The sequence below is a fragment of the Chelmon rostratus genome, chromosome 24, assembly GCF_017976325.1.
Source record: "Chelmon rostratus isolate fCheRos1 chromosome 24, fCheRos1.pri, whole genome shotgun sequence".
Taxonomy (NCBI): Eukaryota; Metazoa; Chordata; class Actinopteri; order Chaetodontiformes; family Chaetodontidae; genus Chelmon; species Chelmon rostratus.
In genome coordinates this window covers 3,881,369-3,908,978 of record NC_055681.1, presented here as the reverse complement: position 1 = coordinate 3,908,978, position 27,610 = coordinate 3,881,369, and the positions used below count along the sequence as shown (strand labels likewise).

The 27,610-nt window shown below is 40.4% G+C and overlaps 3 protein-coding genes across 4 annotated transcripts; 2 read left to right on the top strand and 1 right to left on the bottom strand.

Moving 5' to 3' along the window:
- Window positions 1-5,859: 5,859 nt before the first annotated feature.
- LOC121627307 (cytochrome P450 4F3) lies at window positions 5,860-10,967 on the top strand. The gene is made up of 13 exons (XM_041966150.1): window positions 5,860-6,145; window positions 6,821-6,965; window positions 7,098-7,151; window positions 7,335-7,462; window positions 7,868-7,989; window positions 8,065-8,211; window positions 8,639-8,762; window positions 8,886-8,952; window positions 9,133-9,262; window positions 9,415-9,548; window positions 9,817-9,881; window positions 9,957-10,039; window positions 10,111-10,967. Exons 1-13 carry the CDS (start codon window positions 5,942-5,944, stop codon window positions 10,319-10,321), a joined length of 1,614 nt encoding a protein of 537 aa, XP_041822084.1. The 5' UTR covers window positions 5,860-5,941; the 3' UTR covers window positions 10,322-10,967.
- Window positions 10,968-12,023: 1,056 nt separating this feature from the next.
- LOC121627420 (T-cell surface antigen CD2-like) lies at window positions 12,024-17,166 on the top strand. The gene is made up of 11 exons (XM_041966321.1): window positions 12,024-12,257; window positions 13,172-13,327; window positions 13,455-13,580; window positions 13,682-13,845; window positions 14,266-14,359; window positions 14,491-14,604; window positions 15,240-15,260; window positions 15,549-15,569; window positions 15,711-15,737; window positions 15,830-15,889; window positions 15,966-17,166. The coding sequence occupies exons 1-11, from the start codon at window positions 12,149-12,151 to the stop codon at window positions 15,983-15,985; spliced, it is 912 nt and encodes a 303-aa protein (XP_041822255.1). The 5' UTR covers window positions 12,024-12,148; the 3' UTR covers window positions 15,986-17,166.
- A 1,173-nt stretch (window positions 17,167-18,339) lies between these two features.
- On the bottom strand, window positions 18,340-27,335 carry slc19a1 (solute carrier family 19 member 1). Of its 2 annotated transcripts, none has more exons than XM_041966151.1 (6): window positions 27,132-27,335; window positions 25,583-26,244; window positions 23,096-23,873; window positions 21,516-21,708; window positions 20,913-21,054; window positions 18,340-19,918 (listed from the first exon to the last, which is right to left on the bottom strand). In XM_041966151.1, exons 2-6 carry the CDS (start codon window positions 25,883-25,885, stop codon window positions 19,718-19,720), a joined length of 1,617 nt encoding a protein of 538 aa, XP_041822085.1. In that variant the 5' UTR covers window positions 25,886-26,244; window positions 27,132-27,335; the 3' UTR covers window positions 18,340-19,717. The 2 variants fall into 2 exon arrangements, with proteins under 2 accessions (XP_041822085.1, XP_041822086.1); XM_041966152.1 differs by lacking the exon at window positions 27,132-27,335 and adding an exon at window positions 26,449-26,469.
- Between the last annotated feature and the right edge of the window lie 275 nt (window positions 27,336-27,610).

Below are 27,610 nucleotides of genomic sequence, written 5' to 3'. Positions count from 1 at the left end.
GGCCCGTACTTGAGTTTGGACTTGGCTGGACTGGCCTGGTATAACCTGTTCCACTTGTGAAAGAAGTCATCATGACAGACCCATCGACACTAATCACAGGAGATGAAGTGGTCCTGGTTGGTGCTGGGAGTTCTCTCTGTTTGGCTGATTTCTGCTCCTGCCCTGCAACATCCTGTGGTCGGGTGGAGCAGCTGATGATCTTCTGTGATTGGTCAGCTTCTGTTTCTGATTGTTGGACTGAGGTCACCAGCCAGTGTGGTTGGCGGTGCTCATTGATCTGATGATATGATGGTTGCAGAAGCGAGTCGTTGTCAGAGGTGGAACTATGAAAGGGCAGAAAGTTGTAATTTCCAAGTTTAGCTCTAAAAGAAAACTACATATACATTCTCAGGTTAATATTTGTAGTGTATCCAAAACAAAATGCCTTTCGGTCTTACTTTTGATGTATTTGCTCTCCAAATTTTGTTTTCCTGTATTTAACATGTGTACTCAACAGAAGGCGCCTATTTCAGTTAAACTTACCTGTTGAATGATATCTGAAGGGAAGAAGAGACGGACAAGTAAGCTGGACAGTCATGTTTATATGGGCTCGCCATGGTCACATAATCAACCCGAGGCTGCACAGACGAACTGTGGTTTAGCTGTGGGGACATCATCATATACCCTGGGCCTTCTTCCTCATCACCTGGCTCCCAGCCCTCCAACCCACAGGCTGCAACACTGCAGTGGTCCCTGGTCACCATGGCAGATCGTTTGCAATCTTTTTCCCTCGTTTTGTTCACTGGGAGATGATGGTACATCTTCATTTCCATGTAGCTGCCAGACTCAGCTATGGAGCTCTGGTGGGATATGAAAGGGCTCATGTGTGAGGTGCAGCTCAGGGAAGATTCAGGCTCTCTTTTGTCTGGCTTGCAGGGCTCTAGGTAACACTGTGTTGGACTTGTCTGGATTTCAGGGTTCCTGGGGGGCAGAACCAGGCGAGAACCAAGTGGTCTCACATTCACCGGCTTGTCTCTGTATTTGGGTGTGTAGCGCTTTGAGGCCAGAAGGGTTTGACGTGAGTTGTGTTTGGAGGTTGGTGACCAACAGAAGTCAGGAAGAGCTCGTAGTGCCCTTATGGTCTCACGAACCACCTCATGAATGTGCTGGGCTACTGCTGGGTTTCCTGGAGACCAGATATAAAGAGAAGGGGTCACAGTCCTATGGTAAGGCAGTAATGAGTAAAATCAATACAACTTTTATTCTTAATCACCTTGTTCTCTTGCTTCCATCCAGATTTCTCCAGGACCGTATGGTGCCGACCTGCCAAGCTCCAAAAAGAATGAGCCATCCAAGTGGCCAAAGCGCCGAACACTCAGCAACGGTATTGTAACCGACGAAAAGTCACTGCACGCGCCCACTCTGACCAAGATGAATGATGTAGCTGTGAGACAGAGCCGGTTCTCCCCTGCTAGGGACTTAGAACAGCCCAGACCACTGGGCTTCACTGTGACAGGCCAAACCTTAGATGAAGGTGAAGGGAGCAGGGGCGAAGATCGGCAGGGATATTTATATCAAATGAAGAGCTGGTAATACATTAAAAAGGTATTTTTTTAAGTTGAAAACTAATTATTTTAATGTCCAGCATGTCACAAGGGAGGTATTAGTTTAGTAAACACTGCCTGGAAGTGTAGGTTGAGGTAAAATATTAAGCTGTACACTTGTGGATAAGTGTACAGCTCAATCTACAGTCACCTGACTTCAAACACGTAACAGTGAATTCTTCATTACAACGCTGGCAAAAGTTTAACTGTTGACAGTCAATACCTTGGATTTCCTTTTGGATGTTTCTGTAATTTTTAAAATGGATGTGTCATTTTAAGAAACCAAGAAATATAATGTTGGTTCTTTATCGAACATAAGAGTATTAACACCAGATCATATTACTCTCTATTACAGGATTTAATTTCGTTGCTAACTCAGTTGTCAAGGCTACATTCTCTATACTGTGTATCAAGCGTCACCAAAAATCATTACTTGAAATGTTGAGATCTTTCTGGATGATTTCCAATCAGACAATGAGAGAATCACTGAATTATATTAAATGCCCACTGTTGCAGGACCACAATTTTAAAAATCATCTTCAAGATAGTTCTTAGTCTTAAAACTACTGCATGTGTATCTCTTCTCACCTCTTTTAAGAAAGCAGCAGGAGGCAGAGTGCAATACCCATCATCCTCTTCATCTAACCCTTCTCCTTGCTCTTCATCCATCAACTCTTCCTCCATCAGTTTCTTCATGGCCAGATACCACTCCTCTTGTTCCCGCTGGTCCTCCAACACAAGCACCATGGTCTGATCCTTGGCATACAACGCCACTGTGTGGCCACCTTTCCTGGAACTGCCAATCCGGCTCACACCAAGACAGGACCTCAGGTAAATCGCCCTGGGGAGGAATTAATTGAATTTAATTTTAGATTGTGTTTCTTTGGTCACCTTACACCGTTTTTCCAGCCCCAAAAGACAGCAGGAGTTTGGTCTTAAGTTGTATTTACCCATTAAAAACTACCATGTTGGACTGATCAATTTGGAGGTAAGGGCCATGGGTAAATACTAATTTAGAGATCATAACTTCTTTCATAAAGAAATAGTTTGACATTTTGAGAAATAAGCTTGTTTGAATTTTTGCAGAGAGTGAGATGAGAAGGTTGATCTGTCCTCCAGGAAGGAGCGAAGGAAGGCACTCACTGCCTCTGATCCAAAATCAACAATCCCTGTAAAACTGCAATTTTCTCATTCAGTTTTTATACACATACTGGAATTTCAATGTTTGACTTCCTGTTAGTAGGTGGATTTTTCACTTTTTGACAGAGCCAGACTCACTGCTCACCCTGTTTATAGTCATGACAAAAGCTAAGATAACCATTTCCCACTTAGATTGTTTATCTACCTTCTCCTTTAATTCTTGGTTAAAAAGTAAATATGCATATTTCCCAAAATATTCTACCATTACTTTATGGGATATTCTGCAAACTGTCCCTCAAATTCATGAAGTGAAAAATTCAGGAATAAAACTACTGTTTTCCCATCAATTAGGCAAAACAGTGGACATATTCAGGATCTCAAACAAATTACTCAGAGTTTATTAAAGAAACAATGCAGCATATCAAACTGACAACATAATTTAGCAACATTTGGCTGATTGCATGAGGTAATGTGAGGCCAATTAAAAACCTTTAATTGGTTGAAGTTACTTTAACCAACCCTTGCTTGCTTGAGGCAAACAGCCGAGCTTTACCAGCAGACTTCTCCATTGCTGTGAACTTCTCCTGGTTCTTGTACCACTCAAGACGGCTTGGCCCGGTATGACTTCCTGCTCTCAGGACAAAATATCTTCTTTGGTTCCGCTCCAGCTTCCCCAGGTAACCTTGTTTCACCACATCTCTCTGCGGCCCCGAGGTTGTCACGAGCATGAGGGCATCAGCCAAAGGGACCAAAGTGTTCGAAGTCTGGTTGGTACAGAAGAGTTCCTCAGAGTAATCGGATGGAGGACTCGACTGCATCCCAATGTGATGGTCTTGTGAATCCTGTTCCTGTTGGATCTGGCAATCATTTCTCCAGGGAGGATGTAGGGGTGACTTGACTGGCAGCCATATTTGGGTTGAGCTGCAGCTGGGGGACGACAGAGGGGAACTAGAAGCAGGTGGAGATCTCTTTTGGCTGGCATGCCTGTTCTGCCCTTCTGTATTTTCATCCATGTCAAGCTGAAAACCTGCCACATGCACAAAGGGGAAGATGAATGAGAAATATAACAATAATAATAATAATAATAACTTAATGAGATATTACTGCATGGTTTTAAAATGCAGTTTACAAGACTCTCAGTCGCTAAAAAGACTGAAATAACTTCTACATAGCATGTTTTTTGTAAAGCAAACAAAGCAATGGATTCAATTTCGATTATATTAGTATTGGACTGCTCGAAATTATTGGTTACTTTTTTCGATTGATTTATAAAAACAATGTTTAACCCCTAAGAACTTGGTCCACCATCTGAGGTCAACTGATTCACCGATGTCTTCAGTTTATATCTTAAATAAGATGGTAGGTGCAGCTGCTTCAGGAAGAGCACGGTCACATAAATTAAGTGTGTCCTTCACCCAACCAATATTAAAATAACTTGTATTGTAATGCACATTCACAAGATAGGTTATGCAATTTGATATTACATTTTTCAATGATAAGAAAATAAATGTAAAGGTGATTAAATCAAATTAAAATATCCCCAGAGTTTCTCTGATATCAGTAGATAGTAATCGTCCCTCAGTATAAATGCTTTTATGTACAATATACTATACAACAGCCTCTGTGTGAAACACAATGGATTGTGCTTTATTTCTTATCATAAAACAATGTTAAATTATATTCACATATATAAATAGTGGGCTTAAAAACAAGCGTCTTTACAGCTGACTTGGTAGAGACACTTGTTTTTTCAGTATTAAATTCTTGAGTGAAAAAATATTTTATGTGGAACAATTTTGAAATATTGTTCATCAATCAAATAAAGAAACTGCATCAGACTTGCAGCTTTTATATGACTTGTAGCATTATAACGAATATGTGAATATATTTGACTGTTGGACTGTTTCCCAGCATTTTATAAACAATTAATCGAAAAAATAGTCACATATTAATTAATTGGCAAATTAAAGTTAGTTTTCAATTTTTAATTTAAATCATGGATTAGCATGGAGACCATCATAGTGGACGCTGTAAAAAGATGGCGTCGGAAACAACGAGAGCTAACTTAAAATACGCTAATTAGCTAGTTCGCTAACTTAGCTAGCAAGATTATGTTTTCCCACACCATTAGGACAAAATGACTTGAAACTCACCTGAAACTGACAGGTGTATACATTACACCTGAAAACATGCAGGCTGTCAACCGTTTTTCATTTGAGGGAGCCTGCAGAGGTCTAACAATGCTTTATAAACTCGTTTTCCCTTCCACTCCTGCCATTAGTCTCAGACCGCTCGTCAACTCAGGTGCATCCGGTGCTAATCAGTGTGGCCTTCAGTGTTCCTCGGAAAACCAAACACTCAGTTAAAGAAAGATTGGACAAGTCACTTATTTATGTTCTTGGGGAGTAAAAATATATTTGGCTATGACAAAAGTGAAGCTTGATGTATAAAAGTTGATAATTAAAACAATAACTATACAAACACTGACTTTGCAATTATTTCCATCAGAGAAATGGCTGTAGTATCAGTCTTTGAGTATGTTTTTTCAATAAAGTGTGCCTAGATTAAAATACAGTGTACGTATATGCCAAGAAAAATGGAGATTCTTGTGAGCAACAAGCAGTGCAGCAGTGCACTCCTATCAATAACCATGCAAAGATCCAAGAACTAAAAACAACAACAATCCTAAGACAATAAAAATAGATGAAGTCCATACATATGTAAATGCGTAAATAAAATTGAAATATGTTTACATTCTACAGGTATATAAAGTTCCGTTTGACATTAAATAAATAGTGTATGTTATTTTTGTATTATAAATTGTGAATATGAAGACCCATTCAACAAGACAGAAGAAAAGTGGAAGGGACATCAAAAACAATATTAGCAGAACAATCTGTTTCAACGAGAGGAGCTAACAGTATCAACACAGTTTTCTGATTTCATCTGTTAGTCTGATTCTACATCAGCAGAATACAACATCAGGTGAAGACATGGTACAAGAGCTTATTTTAACAGACAGAGGAAGTGGTGTCTCTAATGCTGGTTACAGCAGTTGGGCCTGTTGAAATAAAAGGGTGGAACAGTTTGGTTTCTGCATGTTTCAACATTAACAACTTCTCATTATGAACACATCCACCGTCAGAGCGGAGCGAGTGTCCTATAACCTGGACATCTAAATTCACGCTCTCTCTCTCTCTCTCTCTTTCTGCCACAGGATGCCTCTCCTCCATGGTGTCCTCTCTCAGGTCCTCAGCTGGTCGGTCGTCTGTCAGGTCCTGTTTCTGGTTGGGACTGGATTAGGAGCTGTGATTGCAGTGTGGACGGCGAGGTTGTTGGTGCGACACGCATGGTACACACACAGGCTGTCCTGTTTCAGCAAACCACATGCAAACTCGTGGCTTTTAGGCCACCTGGGCCAGGTAGGATACACACAACAAGGCTGGTGAAACACACAATGACACGCATTTACAGCCTCGTTTGTCAGTTCTACTGTAATATATACTCCTCATTTGCTGACACATCAGGAAATCTAACTGTAAATTTCTTAGTGTGATGCAGGATGTGCTCAGTGTTGCAAAATATTCTCGTTACAAAACATCCCCTATGAAAAGTAAACCAACAGGGGGATTATTCTGTCGGTACATTTCACTTTTATTCTGCTTGTATATTTTACTCTGTTGGCACATTTCACTTCCATATTTTATTGTTTATTGTTTAGTATATTTTATTGCCTTAGTATATTTTCATTCTGTTATATTTTTAATTGCTTTTACAAATATTTTTACTGCATGTTTATTTAATTTTATTGTAGTTATCTTAATTTTATTCTTTCTAATCTTCTTATCTTTCTTACTACCGGTTCCTAACATGGGGGTTGCAATGAAAATTTCATTGACATGTTCAATGACAATAAAGACTCTTGAATCTTGAATTGAATCTTGAGTAAACCAACCAAAACTTCACTTTGCTGACCTTTTCCTTGAAAAGATAGGGTCAACCCACCTTTATGGGACTGTATTCCATAAAGTATACTGTTTATTGTCATTTTTTGTTTAAAAAAAAACTTTAATCTTGAATATTTATTTGTGCTTCAGATGCAGAACACAGAGGAAGGCCTCCTGCAGGTGGATGAGCTGGTGCAGACGTACACACACTCATGTAGCTGGTTCCTCGGCCCTTTCTATCACCTCGTCAGGCTCTTCCACCCTGACTACGTCAAACCTCTGCTGATGGCACCTGGTAGGGTAACACCCCACTGGTCAAATTAAATGTGACATTTTGCATGATTACTACAAACAAAATAGTCATTGGAGCTATTAAAATCACATTAATTTTCTTCCATAACTTCATCCCTTCCCTCCCTTCATGCAGCCAGCATCACAGTGAAAGATGAGCTTATCTATGGCCATCTACGTCCATGGCTTGGTGAGTCAAATAGCTCATACTCCCATCATTAACTAAAACCACCAGATTTATATTGTTGTCTATCTGATAAATTAATAATAATAATAATATTAATAATAAGGTCAGACAACAGTGATTCCAATTCTTGTGTGTAACTAATGGCTGTCATCCTCACCTCCAAACCCTCTCTCTCTTACACCCCAGGACAGAGTCTGTTGCTAAGCAATGGGGAGGAGTGGTTTCGCAGGAGACGGCTGCTGACTCCAGCTTTTCATTTTGACATTCTGAAGAACTACGTTGCCATGTTCAACACCTCAACTAACACCATGCATGTAAGACATACGGCAGTGCGCGCACCCAGAGGCACATGCAAGCAAACGTGACTTTACTGTAGCGGCTGTCATCATGATGGATATGATGATGTTTGGTGACAATATATATTCACAGGAATATATAGAAGATGTACAGTGTGTACAGTGTGAAAGCCGCAGAAAACTAAGTTAGAATATGAGGTACAGCTGAAGTTAAAGTGTCCTATGATCTGATATTATAAACACTGTAGATAAACACTGTTAGAAGTGATCAGAGAGCAAAGGTAGTTTGGCAGTTGTTCAGACACAACAACGGATTGTACAGTGTTCCTACAAGCAGAAGAAAAACATACAGAAATCTAAAACTCAAATCTGACACCTGTCCTGTCACTCTTTCTCACGCTCTCATTATTTTCTGTCTCTCAGGACAAGTGGCGCCACCTGGTGGCAGAAGGCACAACTACTATAGAGATGTTTGACCACGTCACCCTGATGACACTGGACAGTTTGCTGAAATGTGCCTTTAGCTACAACAGCAACTGTCAGGAGTGAGGACACCATCTTGACCATTTTAAACAAATATATACTTTTGTTGCTGCCACTTCAAACTTTTCTGTCTCCAGGTCGACCAGTGAGTATGTGTCAGCCATTGTGGAGCTGAGTGACCTCATAATAGACCGTCGGCAAAAGATTTTACACCACTGGGACTGGATTTACTGGAAAACACAGCAGGGAAAGCGATTCAAAAAGGCCTTAAGCATTGTGCACAGGTATGGCACATGGACAGGTGTTTGTGTAACAGTGCAGCACAAATAATACAGCAACCTTCAATTCTGATGACACAGCTTTACTGCAATCACTATCACATTGTATTGTGACATTCTTATAAAGTGTCTTATCTTGCTGCATAATACTGTGCTGTGTCACACAGAAAGATTAACTGTATCTTATCATAGGTATCAAATAGGAACCTGATGCGTTATGTGTATCAGAATACACCATATTACGTTGTGCAGTATCATATTATAGTAACATACACTATTATATCTTATAATTGTACAGTTAAGTATCCTGTTCTACACAAATTACTTATGTCACATGAAGGGATATAGTCAAATTGTATTATTATTATAAGACAGTAAGTATTATTATTATGACATTATAATTGGTGTTATGGTATTTGTATGGTGTTCGCAGGTTTACCAGGGAAGTGGTTCAGAAGCGCCGTGCCCTGATCAGCCAGCAGAGGGAGACAGACACAGATTTAAACCCAGCACCACAGAGAAAGAAAGACTTTGTGGACATCATACTGCTGTCAAAGGTAGGAGAGAAACAGAAATAAGAATTAATGAATGAGACATGGGGATGGTGGAGGAAAAAGTGAGGTGGAGGAACAGTCTGAAGTGCTTTTAAAGGACTCCAGTGTAATTCTGTCATATTGCAGGATGAGGATGGACAAGGTCTAACAGATGAGGAGATACAGGCTGAGGCCAACACCTTTATGTTTGCAGGTGAGACAGTTTAAAGCATAATGACACAGATTGATCAAAAGTGACACAGCCACGCTTTAAAGCTGCCGTTTTTATAGTTTGTTCCTTGTTTCTTAAATGATCACATGACTCAAAAACACTCCAATAAGATGACTTTGACACTTCAGAATTTGAATTGAACCCTCCTCCTTTTTTCCGCAGGTCATGACACAACTGCCAGTGCAATTTGCTGGACGCTGTACAATTTAGCACGCCACGAACACTATCAGGAGAGATGCAGACAGGAAGTGACAGAGCTGATGCAAGGCCGAGATGGACGTGAAATAGAGTGGTCAGAAAACACACACACACAACCTGGATATCTGGGAATTTGATAGTCCTTCAGTAAAAATGTGTAGTAAGAGCTGGAAAACTCTTAGAATAATAAGGTGAAAATGAGGAATATTTAAATGTGAATATACATGTGTGTGCATTTATCTAAAGGGAGGATCTGTCCAATCTTCCCTTCACCACCATGTGCATCAGAGAGTCTCTCAGGCTGCACTCTCCTGTGCAGGCTGTAACAAGGAGGTACACCCAGGATATGGTGCTGCCCGGGGATTGCATAGTACCAACGGGTGAGAAAGAAAGACTCTTGGGGCTTTTTAAAAGTTTCTGAAGGAGACTGAAGAGGTTTCAAAATGGTGTGTCTTGTCTTTTTTAGACTATATTCTTGCATGTCAGCAGTCCACTTTAGACCACATGTTCCAGAATCTTTACAGGGATTCCCCTTTACCAGCCTCAACAAGGAAGTGAAATACCTGACTAGCCCATTAGTCAGGATGTTACAAGTTTAAAAAAATAAGAGCGATTTAAACTGTTCTCTGTTCTGTTATTCTTCCCAAGGTGCCATCTGCTTGGTCAGTATTTATGGAACACACCACAACCCTGCTGTTTGGACAAACCCACATGTAAGAAAGCTGAATTTTCTTTTCATCTTGGCACAGTTTTGCCATGTTTGACCTGTATGATTTACTCTGTTTTAGGAGTTTAATCCTCTGCGTTTTGACCCTACAAACAAAGAGGACGTGGCTTCTCATGCCTTCATCCCCTTTTCCTCGGGTCCCAGGTACTGCATCCTTGTTACAAGTAAACATCTAATTTAAATAAGATCTGATAGGAACATGTACGTGCTCACAGGAACTGCATTGGCCAGAAATTCGCCCTCGCAGAGCTCCGAGTCGTTGTGGCGTTGACCCTGCTCAGGTTTCGTCTGACCCTGGGGATCAACCCTAAACTTGGTACCAGCTCTGGGGGAGTTCGCCGTCTCCCCCAGCTCGTCCTGCGTGTGGAGGGAGGTTTGTGGCTGCAGGTGGAGCCACGCCAGCTGGACGAGTTGCAGGATGAATGATCCAACAAGGCGCCTAAAAAAAACAGCTTTGTTCTATTCTTGTTCCTGGATTTATGTTGGTTTCATTGTTTCTAAATGCATTTGTGATATTTGTTTTCTACATATTAATTTGTTAGGCTACATGTTTCTTTTACAAGCACATTTAAAATGACCATAATACAATCTAATGTAACGCTGTAATGTTTTAATGACATGACTCTGCAAAGTTTGATTGATTAAATCCTGAGTTTAAAAACTCATCCCCCAGTTAAATCACAGTTTCAGGACCAAAAGAAACAAACCAATTATATGGGACCTGGGCTAGAACTGCCAGGTCAAGCCAGGGCCCAAATTTCAGGCCTGTGCGTTACTCTTCATTACTTACTCTTTATACTCTGTTAAAGGAATTAAGCATATTAATTAAGGGTCTGTAACATAGACACAATCTGTGGTAACACAGTTCTGCACGTGATTTGATTGAAGGAATCTTAATGAGAAAATTCCTGTGGGGACAAATGATGCATCTATTGCTGATTTTAGCTTACATTGTCATTGGAAACAGTGTTGTTTTGAGGTTTTCTGGCTGCAGCAACACCCTCTTGTTCTTGTCCTATTTCTTTATTAATATTGTATTGCTTTAATAATAAATATATGAATATTAAGTCAATATAATGCATTGTTCTGTGACTGCCTCTGCCTGACTCTGCCTCTGATTGGATTAAGCTGATAATCCTGACATTAACCATAACACAAGGTAAGTATTACGAGCCAATCAGAGGCAGGAGGGCAGGATAATATAGCTGAGTGGAACACAATTGATATATTCAAGATTCAAGATTCTTGTATGACATGTCAATGAAATTTGCATTGCAACCCCCAATGTTAGAAACAAGATAATAAGAAAGATTCTAAAATAAAATTAAGATACTAGAATAAAATAAACTAACATGCAAAAAAATATTCGTAAATGCAACTAAAAATTTTGACCAGAAATGAAAATATACTAAGACAGTAAAAATATACTAAACCAGTGGTCCCCAACCTTTTCTGTACCATGGCCCAGTTTAATGTCTGACAATATTTTCACGGCCCAGTCTAAAGGTGTAGCAAATAAAAATAAAATATAATGACATTAAAAACTGTGGTATATTCTCTTTAATAATAATAACAATAATAATGAACGTAATCCACTTTTTAATCATGTCAGGAGGACCACAAACAAATTATGTGAAAAAATAAAATAATGGAAATTATTTTTTCTTTCTGTGCGGCCCAGTACCAAATGACCCATGGCCCACTAGTGGGCCGCGGCCCACGCGTTGGGGATCAATGTACTAAACAATAAACAATAGACAATAAAATATACCAGTGAAATGTACCAATATACTAAACTGTATATAATTTATTCAAATGTGCGTGTACGTAAATGTTTAGTACACAGAAGGTGCAGGTGGAGGTGGAGGTGAAGGTGTAAAAGTGCGTAAAAAGTATATGTAGAACAAAAAAAACATGCATCTATTTAATTATACATACACAAAGAATACATGATGGCGAAGGAATGACCCTCCCTACTCTGCTTCTGATTGGATTATCCCAAAATTCTTAACATAATATATTATAGCATATAACCAATCATATAACCAATCATGCGGCCGTGACTCCTTCGCTATCCAATGAAAAAGGCGGAGACACAGGGAGCTTGTCGATGTGGTTGAACGTTAAGTTTCACTTTCAGATTTTTCCAACTGTCTGCCTCGCTTTTCCTCCCTGGACGCTAACAGTCCATCGGAAGCTAGCATACTTCTGTTAGCCGACGATGTTTTTAGCTAACAGATAACTTCATCCGACATGTTTGTCTCGGTTCAGAACAGAGGCGGTTTGTGGCCGTCCGTCACATCCAGGATGGTCGTGGTCGTCTGGGTGTGTGTTTTACTGCCTGCTGTGTCCGCAGTCTCAGGTGAGTTCATTGTTTCTAGCTTACTTTTACCTGACGTGTATTCACACGCTGAAAAGTAACTTTATGTGGATTAAATGTGTGTATAAGTGCTGGCTGTGTCTCAGTGTTGTAGTTTTCCATATCAGTGACCCCACCCAGTGTAAAGCAGCATGTAGATATACTTCAGTGATACTTCAGATACAAGTTCCAGAGTAAATCCTCAATTCATGAAGGTTGGGAGTTTTTGTTGAAGCTTTTTTTTTAAGGCTGCTCTTTGTTGTTTGATTGTATCGTGTTACTGACAGGTGTCCCTATTATTTTGTCCAGCCCATATCTATTGATGCTGGTAGGATAAAGAGCACAAGCAGTTCTCTGTATAATGCAAAACAGTTCAACAGCAGGGCAAGCTGCAGGCCAGATTCCAGTTAGGACGCCGTGTAAAACATGCATAAAAATCAATCATATGAAAAAAAAAAAGAAAAAGTTTACTGTCAACACTTGTACAAAGTGTTCCTGAGCCCATGTGGTAACATCCTTTATGCACTCACATACCCAATCATGATACTATCACCTGTTACCAATCAACCTGCTTACCTGTGGAATGTTCCAAACAGGTGTTTTTGGAGCGTTCCACATCTTTCCCAGTCTTTAGTTGCTCCTGTCACAACTTGTTTTAGACGTGTTGCTGCATCAAATTATTAGATATTTACAAAAATCCGTGAAGCTGGTGAGGTCAGACATTAAATATTTTGTCTTTGTGCTGTTTTCAGTCAAAAAGGATGAGCAAGTTTTTGGGCTCAGGGTTGGAAGTGAACCAACTGATTGTTAAAATGGAACAGCTTAGTCTTCATTACCCAAAATTTGACCAGAGTCCAGTGAATAAAAAGCCCATTTAAAAGATGAAAAGCACATACAGCTTCTTCTTGTCCTTACAGAGATTACACTGTACAGGAAGGTGGGCGATGAAGTTGTCCTCCAACCAGGCACTGCCCCCGTGACCGGCGCCATCACCAGCATCATGTGGAAAGATGGTCCCAACATCGCCACTGAGTGGGATGGAATGGATTTGGATCTTTATCGACAGTTCAAGGGTACACTGAGCTGAGTTTAGTTCAGTTCTATGAGGTCCAATAAAAAGGTTTCTCTGGTGGATTTGTTTATTCTTTGTGAGGCTTGTGTTGAGAAGTTCACACTATCTGCGTTATGTTTTTTTTAAAGAACGCGGGAGCCTGAACATTGCAAACGGAGAGATGACAATCACAGGACTGACTCGAGACGACAGTGGACTGTACACACCAGAAATCAACCTCATCCCCCTCGGTCCAATTCGCCTCATCGTCATCTGTAAGTGGATCAGTTACACACTGACTGGTCTCCATCTGGGAAATCAGACAGAGAAAATGAAAATGCGACATATTTCTAAGTTTTGGTCTCAATAACAACAGCTCCCGTCTCTGCACCCACCGTTATTCAATCCTGTGACGATGAGAAGACCAGCTGTATTTTGACCTGTGATGGAAACACCACGGACGCTGAACCAGTCACCTACAAGTGGAAGGCGGATGACAAAGTGTTGACAGATTCATCGAAGGAACATCACATTATAAAGGTATTGCATGCTCTAACGCAGTGTGCAGAGTAGGGACAGAAGGCTGCTAATGATGAAATGTGGCGGCCATGTATCTCCTCATGAACAGGTGACGTTCAGTTTGTGCAGTTTAGAGAGTTTGGTGAATCTGATCTGGAACATTCGTACAAGTTTCAGGATAAGAAATCGTTACAGACAGAAGGCTTAAGCAATTGAAAAACAGTATCGGGAATTTGGGAAGGTTTAAAACAAACAAGCATATTCAAGAGTGGAGGAATTCAACTGAAAAATGATATAATCTAACATCAGTGGGATGAGCTGCTCTCTTTTTTTCTCCTCGACTTGGTTGTTGGGAAATCTGAGACGCTGCAGACAAAGGCACAGAGGAAGCAGTCACAATACAAATGTTTGGTGATACTGACTATTTCACTCTACCTTCAGGAGAACAGTTCAAGTGTAAATGAGTTCAGCTGTGAGCTGGAGAATCCAGTCAGTCGGGAGAGCAGCCAACCTCTCCACAACCCTTTCATCACAAGTGAGTTGTAACTCTCACGGCGGCTGTTTCTGCTTTCCTTTGTTTGGTTTGTGTCTTTGAATGTCATCATCAAAATATGATGACCTGTAAAATGTGAAGCTCACTTATTGCTGCTGTGTTGCTTTTTCCAGCCACTGACAGTACAGAACCTGCAGGACACCTGAAGATCTCCGCAGGACTCACAGTCTTCATCTCTCTGCTGGCAGCTGTGCTGCTGCTTGTTTTCATTCACAGATGGAAAGCAGGTGAGAGCTGACACGTGTCTTTGCACTTACATTAAGCAGGTGTTTCACATTATTCAAATGTGTTTGTGTACAACCCTGAGTCCAGAAAGGTCGCGATGCTGTCTAAAATATGAATAAAACCGATTGTGATAACATGCTGATCCTTTTTGACATAAACTCAACTGAAAACAGCATAAAGACAATATATTCAATGTCTATATCTGCTTATTCTGAAGTTGATGCAGCAACATGATTCAAACAAGTTGGGACAGGAGCAACAAAAGACTGGGAAAGCTGTGTAATGCTCCAAAAACACCTGTTTGGATCATTCCACAGGTAAAACAGGTTGATTGGTAACAGGTGATAGCATCATGATTGGGTATGAAAGGAGCATCCTGGAAAGGCTCAGTCGCTTACACGCGAGGATGGAGCGAGGTTCAACACTTTGTGGACACATGATTGTATAAAGGATGTTACCACATGGACTCAGGAACACAGTTCGTTTCTCTATCACTGATTCTGTTTTTTATGTTTGTTTTACACAGCGTCCCAACTTTTTTGGACTCTTGCTTGTCTGATTTCTCTCCATGTTTTATATTAGTCTTATAATGATGAGTGTAGTATGACATTTTAATCATTCTGTTCTTTTCCTCCAGGAGCGTGGTTCTTCCAAAAAGGTAAGAGGCCTCTTAAAGCAATGAAAAGCCAGACAGCTCCATATGTAGAAGCACCTCACAGATGCAGGGGACAGACTGAGTTATAGCACATATAAAAAGAGATGATACAGGCTGCCGGTCGTGCATGGAAGCGGGCATTCATTCATACATTTGCTGCTGTTTACTGTGAAAGTAACACTAACTGAGGAGATTTACTGGGACTCGAATTTTTTTCTTGTTTAAGTCAAGCAAACGGCGATTAGTACTGACTTTCTTCACATGTTCTCTGCTGTAATTCTCTCCCTGCAGAATCCATGCCATGGGAAGCAGGTCAGGAACTAAAATCACTTAATTGCTTAACACTTAATTAATTACTATTATTCCTGTTTATGGTTTAAAGATCAAGGAGCCTTTACACACACAATAATGCACTTCTTCTGTTAATGTTGCTGCTGTGTTGTCCACCACTAGGCTTCTGGAGCAAGCACGAGAGGCCACGTAAGTCTGAGCCTCAGCCTGTTTTCTGTGTTTTTATTTGAACTTATTACAGTCAAAAAGTTGACATCCATGTGTGCATATCATTAATCCAGCAAGAGAAGCTGCAGACTCTAACGGCGCCGCTGCCCATCAAGAGAAGGAACAAATCGACGGTAAGACACTCCTGAAAATACTTCGGCTGTGGAACCGTTTCAGCAGTGTGTGACTCTTCTTCTGTGCTTTTGGCAGAGGAAACACGAATGACATAGGCGGCAGAACAACGGCAAGTCAAGGCCTGTCACATGACAAACGAGATGATCCAAAGAAGATCCGCAGAGAGGCTGAAATGTTCCTGAAAGTGCACAAATTCAAACTACTCTGCACACATTATTGAAAACCCCTGAGTGGTCGTGCCAGCTTCAAATCTAAAATCAGTTTTAAGCAAAATTCTCCTAAAGCTGCTTTCAGAAAGTAGTTTATTTTAAGGGTTTTTTAAAGCCACTAAACTGACCCGAAGAGGACACGAAGGCATGTCGAAGACTCGGCCGTGCTCCTCTTTTCCTCTAAGACTGACCTGCTGCTGCTTGTTCAAATCACAACACATTAGTGTGTTAAAACAACGTCTAACTAAGAAGGTGAAAGTTACCCAAAATTAAATTAGACAGAATGACCACTGTTAGAGAAATGAATGGCTCAGAAACAAAGAGAAAAGACTTGAAGCAGACTTCATGTCTTCCTGAGGTTTGTTTCCAGACTTTCTAAAGAGGGCCTCAAAGTTTAGACAATATGAGGAAAGCCTGCAAAGTGTGCTTTCCTGTTGGTAGTATCTGGCACCGCCAGCTCATTAAACCACCGGCTGAGGATGATTTATGATTGGAGACGCGTCGCGTGTGGCTTCCTGCAGCTCCACAGTGTTGGAGAAGAGCTCGCACTGAGTGGCAAGGAGCTGGAATGAGAACGGGGGGAAAAAAGGGACGCCATTGTCCGTTTTGGGCCTCCAGCTCCACCAACAAACAAGGCATTGTACAGGACTTACTGCTGACTCCTCAGCAACACTCACACTCAACGTGTGTGTGTGTGTGTGTGTGTGAAAGCGCAAACAAAGTCAATCATATTTTTCCTTTTTGGGGTGGGAGAGGGTTTATTTTCATTTCCCTGCTCTTCTTTAACTCATCTTCATCATTAATTGTATTTTAATGTTTCATCTGTGGCTTTCCAATGCACTGTGTGTACATGCAACACTGTAAATGTGTGTTTAAAGTGGACGACAGCGCAGCTTTAGGTCAAACACATTTTTCTCAGACAAAAGGCAAAACCCTGTTAGAGTATTTATTGTGGTTTGTCTCAGTGTGTGAGGATATAAAGAATGTGAGTGTTTTTATATGAAATATATTTAATAAACACAATATCAACCTAAACCTTAAATAAACCTTTTTTGTTCAGTAAATCTACACCTCAAACCCTTCAGACTTTAATTTTACATGCTTTTCTCCTCTTCAACATTAACACAGGGGAATAAAAGTGGCCCGGTTGAACCACTAGAGGGCAGCAAAGTGGCACATTTCACTGTCACTGATGGCAGATAGGAGACGAGCACTGTGGGTTACATGTTATGTTCAATCTGTGACTAAATGCATTGCAAAATCATCCTTTATTGGCTTGTTTAAAGCACTTCAATCCTGTAATAACTAGCAGAGTAAGAGAATAGTCTTAAAACTAAAAGGGTTTCATATTTTGTATGTACATGTTACGATTAATACACTATAACAAACATGTATACATCTATATTATGTTTTAGTAGCATCAGTGCTGTTTTGCACATTAAGCCGGTGGGTTTATAGTGTTTTTCTCATGTTTTGTGAGTTTTTCTTACCTCCCTCTAGCTGCTGGCTGGTAGAGGCAGAGACCTACAGCAGCAACCGTTTCTATCAAACAGAACAATATCCCTCCTTTTAAATGAACTTTAAAATAAGAGGTGGAGCAAAAGAAACACAGTTTGATCAGAGACAAATTAAATCCAGTTGCTTTGCTCCATAAAGATTATTATAATTTAACACTAAGTATGCTGTAGCTCACCAAAAGGAAGGATGAATGTGGCGCCTGACCATCTGTGCGAGCTGCTGACTCATTGCTTACTGAAAGGACTTCAGGGCTAAAGGGCAGGACCACTGACTGTCCAACAGCAAACAAATGAATACAAGTCTCACTTTGCCCAAGTTCACTCTGACAGAGTCTCCCGTGTGTCTTCTTCCGATATTAGATCCGTCTGCATGCAGTTAAAACACAGACCATTTTCCAGAAGAAAGAGTCAGTTCTTGAAGCTGATTTCAGGGTTCGTTACGTCACTGTGGTCAGCTGGAGAAACGGTCAAGTTAAAAAACTGACCTCCTGCTAATAAAAGCAGAAAAACAAATACAAACCAAAGAGCTCTTCATGCTGTGAGCAGCAACAGCAGCTGATCAAACAACCACATCTCTAAGTCCAGTACACAGTATTATTAAAATGCAAAATACCCTATTTACTTGTGTAATTAATACAATAAATCTGGCATTTATTGACAGAATCAGCGTCAGGGAACAGATGAATGTCAGCACTGACTCCAAGCAACCATCTGAGCCTTTTGTCCACCAAATGTAATTTATTTGTGTGTATAAAATAAACATCTGATTAACATCAGTGTTTTTTTTTTTACAGCATTCAGACAGATTCACAGTTATTTCTCAGCAATTATTTAAATCAAAACTTTAAAAAATATCTATACATTCGGAATTTAAGTACAATTCAACTCAAAACTCAATCACTACTGTTGTCTCTACTGTAAGAAAGATAGTCTTGATTAAATCTGAGGGCCACGCCTGCTTTTTGAGAAAGCAGAATGGCATTATAAAAACCTACTAAATGTTTGCACTGTACTTGCTGCAGCGTTACATAACACTGTTCCTATGATCTCTGCACGGCCGACAGAAGTGCTTCCTGCAGCTGCTGACGAATGTGAAAACAGCCACGCTTGGACTGAAAAAGACGAGGTTTTGGGAGCTAGACCCCTTCTTGGGGGTTGGTTGTTTGCCAAAAATGGCACATAGAGTCAATGGCAGCAACTTAGCAGCAAGAATATTGGAAATATCACACTTTTAATTAGCAAATTGGCAAAGAAGAGTTTAACTGTGTAAAAATGTCATCATTACTTTCACATATCGTTTCTCCGCAGCAACACATTCTGTTTCAATGAATCAAATATTCTGACAGCACTGCTCCTACATTACAAAGAGCACAATTAACAGCAACAATAAAATCATTTTCAAAATGTCATCATTATACAACAAACTGCATAAAATCTGCAGTTTACAGCTTAAAATAAACGGATACAAGGGCTGGAAAAGATGCCCTTCATTATCTGATCATATGTGATGATCCATCTATGTGTCTTTTAGAATAACAATCACGGAGCTGTAACATTACATACAATAGGAGTGTCAATGAGAAGAATAAGGTCCACACCTTTTTATTTCTCTGTCTGTGAAACCTGGTTTAAAGTAGTATTTAGTAATCACGTAGGAATCATGAACTTTTGTTTGAAGGGAAAATCACTGTCGCTGAAACAGTTCAGCATGTTACAGCTGCTAATTCTGCTCCTTTGTTTTCTGTACAAAAAACAATTCTGGCCATTAAATAAATGGTCCCTCTCTGTGTTGAAGAGGATTTGCCACAATGTGAAAGCATAGTACCACTTCATGCTTGGTATTAACAAACCAATCAGAATTTACTTTACATCAAGATGTCAGAAACAAGCCATCTGCGGCCTGTCTGACTGGTGCAGCGCAGGAGCTTTAGGGCTAATATGAGGCACTTCTCTGATTAAGGCTCAGCAGCTAACACTGAATAAACCACTCCAGCAGCATCGAGGGTTGAAGTGATTGATCCCGCAGAGTCTGGAGAGCTCATTTGCAAAAATTGGGATCAAGATAAGGAAAGATGCCGATGGAAAGACACGTTTCTCATCATTATGCTTTGGCGCTTTTGCCGTTAGACAAAGTTTCTGCCTCCGAGCTCGCAGCCACAGGTTGCATCTCTGTGTGTGCCGCCTCTTCGTTGGTCCCGCCTCCTCCCCGGGGCTGGTTTCTATAGTGACGGATGATGACCACAGCAGCACTGACGAAGTAGACGATGGTCAGAATGGTGAAGTAAATGAAGTACACCAGGAACTGTAAGAGAGAAATAGACATCTTAAAATCAGATTTAGGACATGTAAAGAAATCATAGACTCAACTAATATTATAAAATGAGAGGCTGAACATCCTGCATCTGTCCACCTACTTGAATGTGTGTCTTTGCAACCTGTTGTTAAAACAGCAATAAAGTTGTCCTGAATCATGGAGGTGATAATCATACTTTCCTTGCTTTAGGAAATTGCTTTTTGTAGGACCAAAGGAGCATCACTGTGAGAAATTTGGGCTTGATTTGAGATTCATGCAGTGACACATTTAAAACAGCAACTTAAGCATCTTGCAAACTAAATTCAATCATGTTTCAGATGCTGCTCCATCCCTCTGGATTCTAGTTAAGAAGAAATCTTGCCTTAGCAGCTTTCCTTGCTTAAGGGTTAAACAGGAAGTGTGTCCATCACTATGCTTTACACTGGTTTTTGCGCTGTGCAAGTGAAATACACGAGTCAAAGCTTTTATCGTACAGTAAGTTTTTATTTACCAAAGGCTGATTGGCTTCCTCATATTTAGGACTTGACTGATGTGTTTGCTTGAGGAGCAGCATGACGTCTTCCTTTCTTCCCAGTCAACGGTCTGGCTCTTGTTTTCAACACGTTGTTTTCTGAATGAATCTAAACTAAATCCTGAGAGCACTGACAGAATTAGAGAACTCTTGTTTCTTTACTTCTCTCTACAATTAATCTGATTTGTTGACTCTTTTCACTGCAGGCATTTTGATTTGTCAGCAGCAAAGCCACAGGTGGAACTAACCACATTAACGACGGCTCTGGTCCCGCAAATACTGCGCGGCAACACGGCAGTTAGCAGTATTTGCTGTTTTCCTCTGTTTCATGTCATTTTGAAGAATTATTTCTTTACTTTTCTGTCTTCATTGTGCTCCATACATAACATGAAATACATCCAGAGGGAAACACAGCCCAGCTGCCAGCATTATGTACTGACACCTGCATAAGGTATAAAATGACCATCTTACCTGAGAGTGCACATCCAACGCTAGGCCTCTCTTGTCAGCAAATATCAGGTTGATGATGCTCTTCAGTATGGTCCCCAAAAAGGTGTTGATGCCAAACACTAAGGCGCAGAGCTCCTTGGTGAGCGACGAGGCTATCTGGAAACTGCGGAGAGACGATGAGATGATCATCACAGCTCAACTTCAAAATGTATCACACAGTCACGGCCAGCTGATGTTTGCATGAAATAGTTGTGTTTTGCTATTTTTTTGTAAGCATGAACATTTAACAGGATTTTCAAACATGGCTCCTTCAATGTTTTCTGCTAATATATGTTCTGTTTTTACAGGTCTGAAAATTAAACAACAATATCATTAATGTAAATGTTTCTTCATTTTATGTGGTGAAACTATTATAACAGATCTGGTGTGACCCTTGGTCTTCCTTTAAAGCACACATTTTGGACATCACTGATCAAGATCAACTTTTTTCATCAATCGTAATGAGCTTATGACCTTCTCTCTAGCTGCAGCAATCAGGCCAAAAAATTCAATTCTGAAATGTTGCATCAGTTTAAACTCAGGTTTAGGGATATATTAAGTGGTGAGTTTTGCAGTTTTACTCACGTGGCAATAGGCACCAGAAACTGGTAGAAGCCTCTGAAGATGACGTAGGCTATGTAGCAGACCCAGATGTTTTGTGTGGTGCCCATGAGGAGCAGCAGACCCGCCTGCACTGCTGTGATCACAGCGATGACCAGCTCAGACCAGACGTTCCACCGAATTTTCACAAAGCCAGCGGTGAAGGAAGTCACCGCGCCTGCCGAAAGGTAGACATCGATCTAGGTTAAAAGTTCTCCAAGCTCTATTCATCTGGGTGACTTCCAACAAGTGGTCTGGACAGAGATGATATGTAAACCAGGCACTCACTCACCAGCTTGTTCTTTTATATTTAATGCTGTAACTTTTTGTGGTGTAAATAATGTATTTTCACTCCAAAAACACTAACTTGGGTGTGTAATCTTGTTTTAGTAACACATTACTTTAAATGTTAAAGATTTACTTTAAGGGGACGGAGAACATTCAAGTGAAGTCAATGTTTTCTCTTGTAGTCAATATGAACAGCTCAGTAACCTCTGCCACTGTGACGTAGTTTTATTTCTGTTCTTATCATTAGCTACAATCAGTTTCTGTTAAATACGTCATTTTTACTGCTTGGAAATGACGTCCAGGTTATTGAAACAAACTGCTACCTTTGCGCTTTACGGCTCTTGCTGATGTTTAAGGCTTATGTAATCACTTGACATAATAAAGCTGGGAGATCAATTACTCATTCTAGCTACAAGGGACAGAAGTGCACAGGCTTTTGAGTTAATCACTGTTTTTTGATGACTGTTTATATATATATTAGAACTAAACAGCTGTTGGCGTCCTGAACAATGTACGCAACTGCAAAACTCTGACAAAATATTAAAATCATTCAGCTGCCCTAACTCAAAAAGAGGACAGCAGTGCGTTTGATTCCCCAAAAACAAATTCAGAAAAAAGGACGCATGCCAGTGGTAAATGGACAGACTATGTCCATAAAGTTCAACAAAACGATGCAAGACGTAAGGTAATTCTTTCACTTTTGTTTTTAACACTCCAGCGCTGCCTTTGTCCTGAATTTGTTTTGAGGAAGCATTAACATGACTTCTCCAAACTACAAGGGAAACTTGTATTCAGGCGTTTCTCTGACTGTGAGATTTAAGAATATAATTTGATGTAGGGCTTCATTCACCAGTCCAACCAGTGTGCTTTGAACCACATCAGTTCCATCACATTCTGTATAATATAAAATTACGTAATTAATTAATTTTTTCTTTCTTGTCTCTTATCTCAGCATGGAGATACTCTGCACTACTCCTAGAATTACTTGTGACTTTACAGAGCAACTTTGTGCAAGAAAGCCACTCTCAAGGAAAAAACAAACACTTCCTTCTGGCCTCCTGCTGAAAGGCTTTTCATATTCTTTTTGTTGTTGAGCACACAGTTGTCCCTTATTATTGGCATCTAAATTTAGACAGCAAGCTGGAGTTGTATACCAATGTGAATAAAAGCATGGAGGACTGGGAAACTGAAACCAAACTATCTAAGCACTGAGCACAAAACACAGATAAGATTGCAAGAATGCAGCACTGTTCCTTTAAACTCCAGAAATGTCTCACTCAGCAGGGTAGAAGCTGCCTCCACTCCCCCGTTGTAAACATTCTTGTTCTCAGTGGCCGGGTAGACTTTGTTCCACAGGATGTGAACGTAGAACAGCACCAGGTAGTAACCTGTGGAGTTGAACACCCACCACAGGGACCAGAGCCTCAGGTTGGGCCTCTTCACCACATTTCTCACCTCAAGCAGCATCTGGACCAAGACAGAATCAGTCCAGCGTGATGCAGAGCATGGGGGGGCTGCAGAGGATGGCACGCTGGCTTTCGGGTTAATTTCGTCCAATTCGGATTTGGTGGCTGCCAGTTCTTTTTGCTCCAGGTTCCGCATCCGGTTGAAAAACAGGGAGCGTTTAGGCCAGGGTAGGCACAGTGACAGCAGCAGACCAAAGCTGACAAAAGCCAAAGATATAGCGTTGAGGGTGTAGAAGCTGACGTTGCCCACAGACATGCACAGCTGGCCCACTACCGAGCTGGTGAACACCCCCAAGAGGACTGAGGAGCGAGAGTATCCTGCCACGCGCTGGTAGATGACTGGACTGACCAGGGAGAAGATGTAGGAGGAGTAGGCCACGCGGCAGGCCATGGTGATGCCGTAGAAGAACTCCATGAACTGCATCTCGAGGAGGGTGGTGCCCAGGAGCAGAATGATCCAGATGACCACCTGGCTGATGCCCTGGATGATCAGGACCGGCTTGTAACGCAGAAAATCCGTCAACAGGAAGGCCGGCACCAGCACGGCCATGTAGGAATACGTCAGCACAGGAGTGATCTCATTGGTCACCTGGAAATTACAGTAAAGTCAAATAAAGTTGTGATCAAGTCAGTGAGGAGGAAAGCATCAGCTTTAGTTCACAAAATATGAAATGTACCAACATCTCCCTGCTGGTAGAAAATGTGGTGTCCTAACTCGGGCTGGGCCACAATGCAACATTACGGTTCACGATTTTCAAAAGGTCTAATGTCTCGCAACATTGTGACCACATCTTGTCAATTATAACAAAAATATGTTGTTCAAAATAATCAATGCAAGCAAACTGTAATGAGTTACTGACATTTTTGGTTTATAACTTTTCATATCAATTCAAAACCCAAACATATCTCATTTCCTGTCATATACTATGACACAGAAAAGCAGCTAATCCTCACATTGATATCTATATTTTAGACCATATTGCCCAACCATTAAAGTATATCAATGAAGACTTCAGTATTGACTATGAGCAATTTGGTGGCTAATTAGAACATTATAGACTGAAATATTCTATTTCCGTATGAATACAGGCCCTTCACTTGTTTGAAGCACATTTGACAGCAATGTTTTATGTCATTGTAAATTGAACATTTTGGGGGGTTTCCATTGTTGGTCAAACAAAACAAAACATCTGAAGACATGACCTTGTGCTAAGAGAAACTGAGGTGGATATTTTTCACTATTTTTTTACATTTTATAGATGAAACAATCGACTGATTAATCGAGAAAACAATCAGGAGATTAATCCCTCATGAGAATGACATAAGCAGGCCTAATCAAACTGATGTGATATTGTGTGTCATGCAAAACATCAGAACAAACTCTACCACATATGTAAAACTAAATCCTAATAACCATGAGATTAAATCATGAGATTTAATCTACATTTAGCTTGGTAACATTAATTTGGAGAACAGAATGTTTAAACAATAGCATGATCATATTGTCACAATAATGATAACTATCACAGTATCTATTCAAGTATGTAAAGTCATTTTTAAATTGTCTAATTAACTTTAATATGAGTGAGACCAGCTTGAGATGATGCTGAGCTACACAGTTGTGGTTGTCAACAGATGATGAGGGATTCAGTCAAGGGCCGCTTATTCCCTGGATTCTAGTAAATACAGGAATTTATGGGATATGACAGTGACAGTGATTCAAATATAAACATTAAAGTCAAATGTGTCTCCAACACCACAAATCTGTGACACCTTGCCATGTAGTCAACTCTTGGTACAAGGTCAATTCTGAGAGAAGGAAAAAAACAAGAACTAGCCAACAATATAGTGATCCCATCTCAAGCTACAAATCACAGTCCACTGATGATTTCCTAGCCATTCTCTGAGTGCAAATCTCCACAAGCCTATTACACTGACCCACTTTGGAGGAATGTGAACCCTGAGCACAGTTAAAAGGAACAGCAAACTCTCCCTGGGGGCACTCATTACATCCACTGTGTAATAGCTGCTTCATAGTAAGGAGAAAAACATACAAATCAGTCTTTCAGGTTAATTTTTATTCTGTGCTTTCCAGACAGTCACCTGTGCTAGATATGAGCCTGGGAACAACTCTGCAAAACTCTTAAAAATAGTGTACCGTGACTATGATTGGCGGGTTTTTTTTCAGTACTAATTAGATATTCAAAATGTGGTTCACACTGGTGCTCTTGTCCTTCACACAAAGACAAATATACCTGCACAAAACCCAACACAGACCAGTCTGAGGACACCACTAACCTGTTCCCTGGTGAAGTTCTTCTCAGAGCTGAGTAGATATGGCGTAATGAAGGGCTCTCCAGGCTTTATTGATGACATAAACCCATAGAAACACAAGAATATGACGGCCCACTTCCAATTTCCGGGTGCCCTGGCTTCCTCTGGGGGACCATCGGAGGGGGACAGGACCTCAGAAGCAGAGACAGCCATTTCCACGTCTCCGTCTTCATGTCCTCTGCAGTCTTCTGACACAGGCACCTTCAGGTCCGTCTCTTTCTCCCCCTCTGATCTGTCCCCACTTCCTGCTGTGTCATCTTCTACCATTGTGTCAGCTGGTTTATGGATCACTCTTTGATGCAGAGTGTAACTTTTTTGCGTCGTTAAATCACCATGTGAGGTTCTTTTTCCAACTTGAAAAGCTGTTGACTTCTGAACTGAAATTAAAAAATCCAGCTGTTTGGGTTGAAATCTTTGAATGAAACAGCGGTTTCTTCTCAACTCGTCTGCACAATCATTCGACAGAACACTGAAATGAACTCTTTAACAGGGTGATGACAATATGGTTAAAATGCTACATGCTGCTGTTAGCATGTATGAGAAAGTGTTGACCTTTGCTCCATTCCACACTGTGACATTTTCCAACTGCAGGCTATCCAGCAGCTGAGTCCGGTGTCATTGTTAACCTAAAAAGATAACAATGTTGTCAGTTAGTCAGACTATTCTGACACTGTGCAGCTGACATGAGAGAACAACTGCAGTTTTCTGCTTATTGTGACAGACTATAACACTGCTTTGAATCAAATGCGGCTACAATTAACAGTTGTCATCAGCATTGATAATCTACAGCTTGTTTACCGAAATAATTGATTATTTGTTGCATACTGTACCAGAAAACTGTGGAAAAAAGTTTCCAAAGCTTAAGCTGATGTCCTCAAATAGCTTGTTTAGTCTGACCAGCAGGCCGACCCAAAACACATACAGGTTATAATCAAAGAAGAGTATGAAAACCAGCAAAGTTTCAAAAAGATATGCTTTTAAAGATGGCTAATCGCAACACATTCCTGAGTTATGGCAACTGTTATAACGATATAAAAGTGGAACAATGCCATTAAACTGACAGTGTGCTCCTGAAGACTGGATTACATGGCCTGGCTTGCTTGTCAGGATTTAAAGGCGAAATGCAAACAAGTTACACAAGCCATTCACTCGGTATGACAGTGTGTTAGCATGTCCGTGTTTCACTCACTTCAGGCGGCTGCTACGTTAGCTGCTAATGTGCTAAAGCTGGCTGTGTTCGTGTTGTTGTGTATGACAACGACACAATTACAGGTAAAAGTCACTTCGCCGCACAGTTTATGACACAGGTACTAACTTATAGCTAGCTAGCAACAGTATATAAGTATAAAATTGTATTCTTGTAGCTTTAGTGAGCACAAAAAATAACAATCTTTACAGCAAGCAACTGGCAGCCAGTTTAAACAACAATACGCTAGCTTTCAGTTAAGAAAGCACCACGCTTCCTTGCTTAACATTTTTTTGGGGTACACAAAATTGAGTCAACATTACATACCTCGTGCGCTCTATCTGAACTGTAGCGGTTAATTAGCAACCCCACTGGTCTCTCGTCGCATTGCCTTCTGGGAAATGTAGTATAAGCCATCCTACTTCCGCGACGAAGCTCTTAAAACTTTATTTAACTGAGCACTTTGGAGTTAATCAAAATTATATTTTTTTTCGGCCTTTTTGTCAGTGCTTTAGTAAATCCACTTACAAAAATGGAACAAATCAAAAACGAAAGAGTTCCAGCGGTTTTACATTTTATTTCACATTTTTTGTCTTCAGCAAGCGCTTTGTGTCTTATGTTCGCCGCCTGTTGGACAAATAATATTCCAGTGTATTTGTACAAATACAATGTACAGCTTCTACTGCTACTGTTAATAGAATTAATAATATAACTAATAATAATAAGAATAATTCTAAGAGCTGTATTTAGAAAAGTAATGTGCAGATATGTGTTATTAAAATAATATTATAATGTATTAATATGTA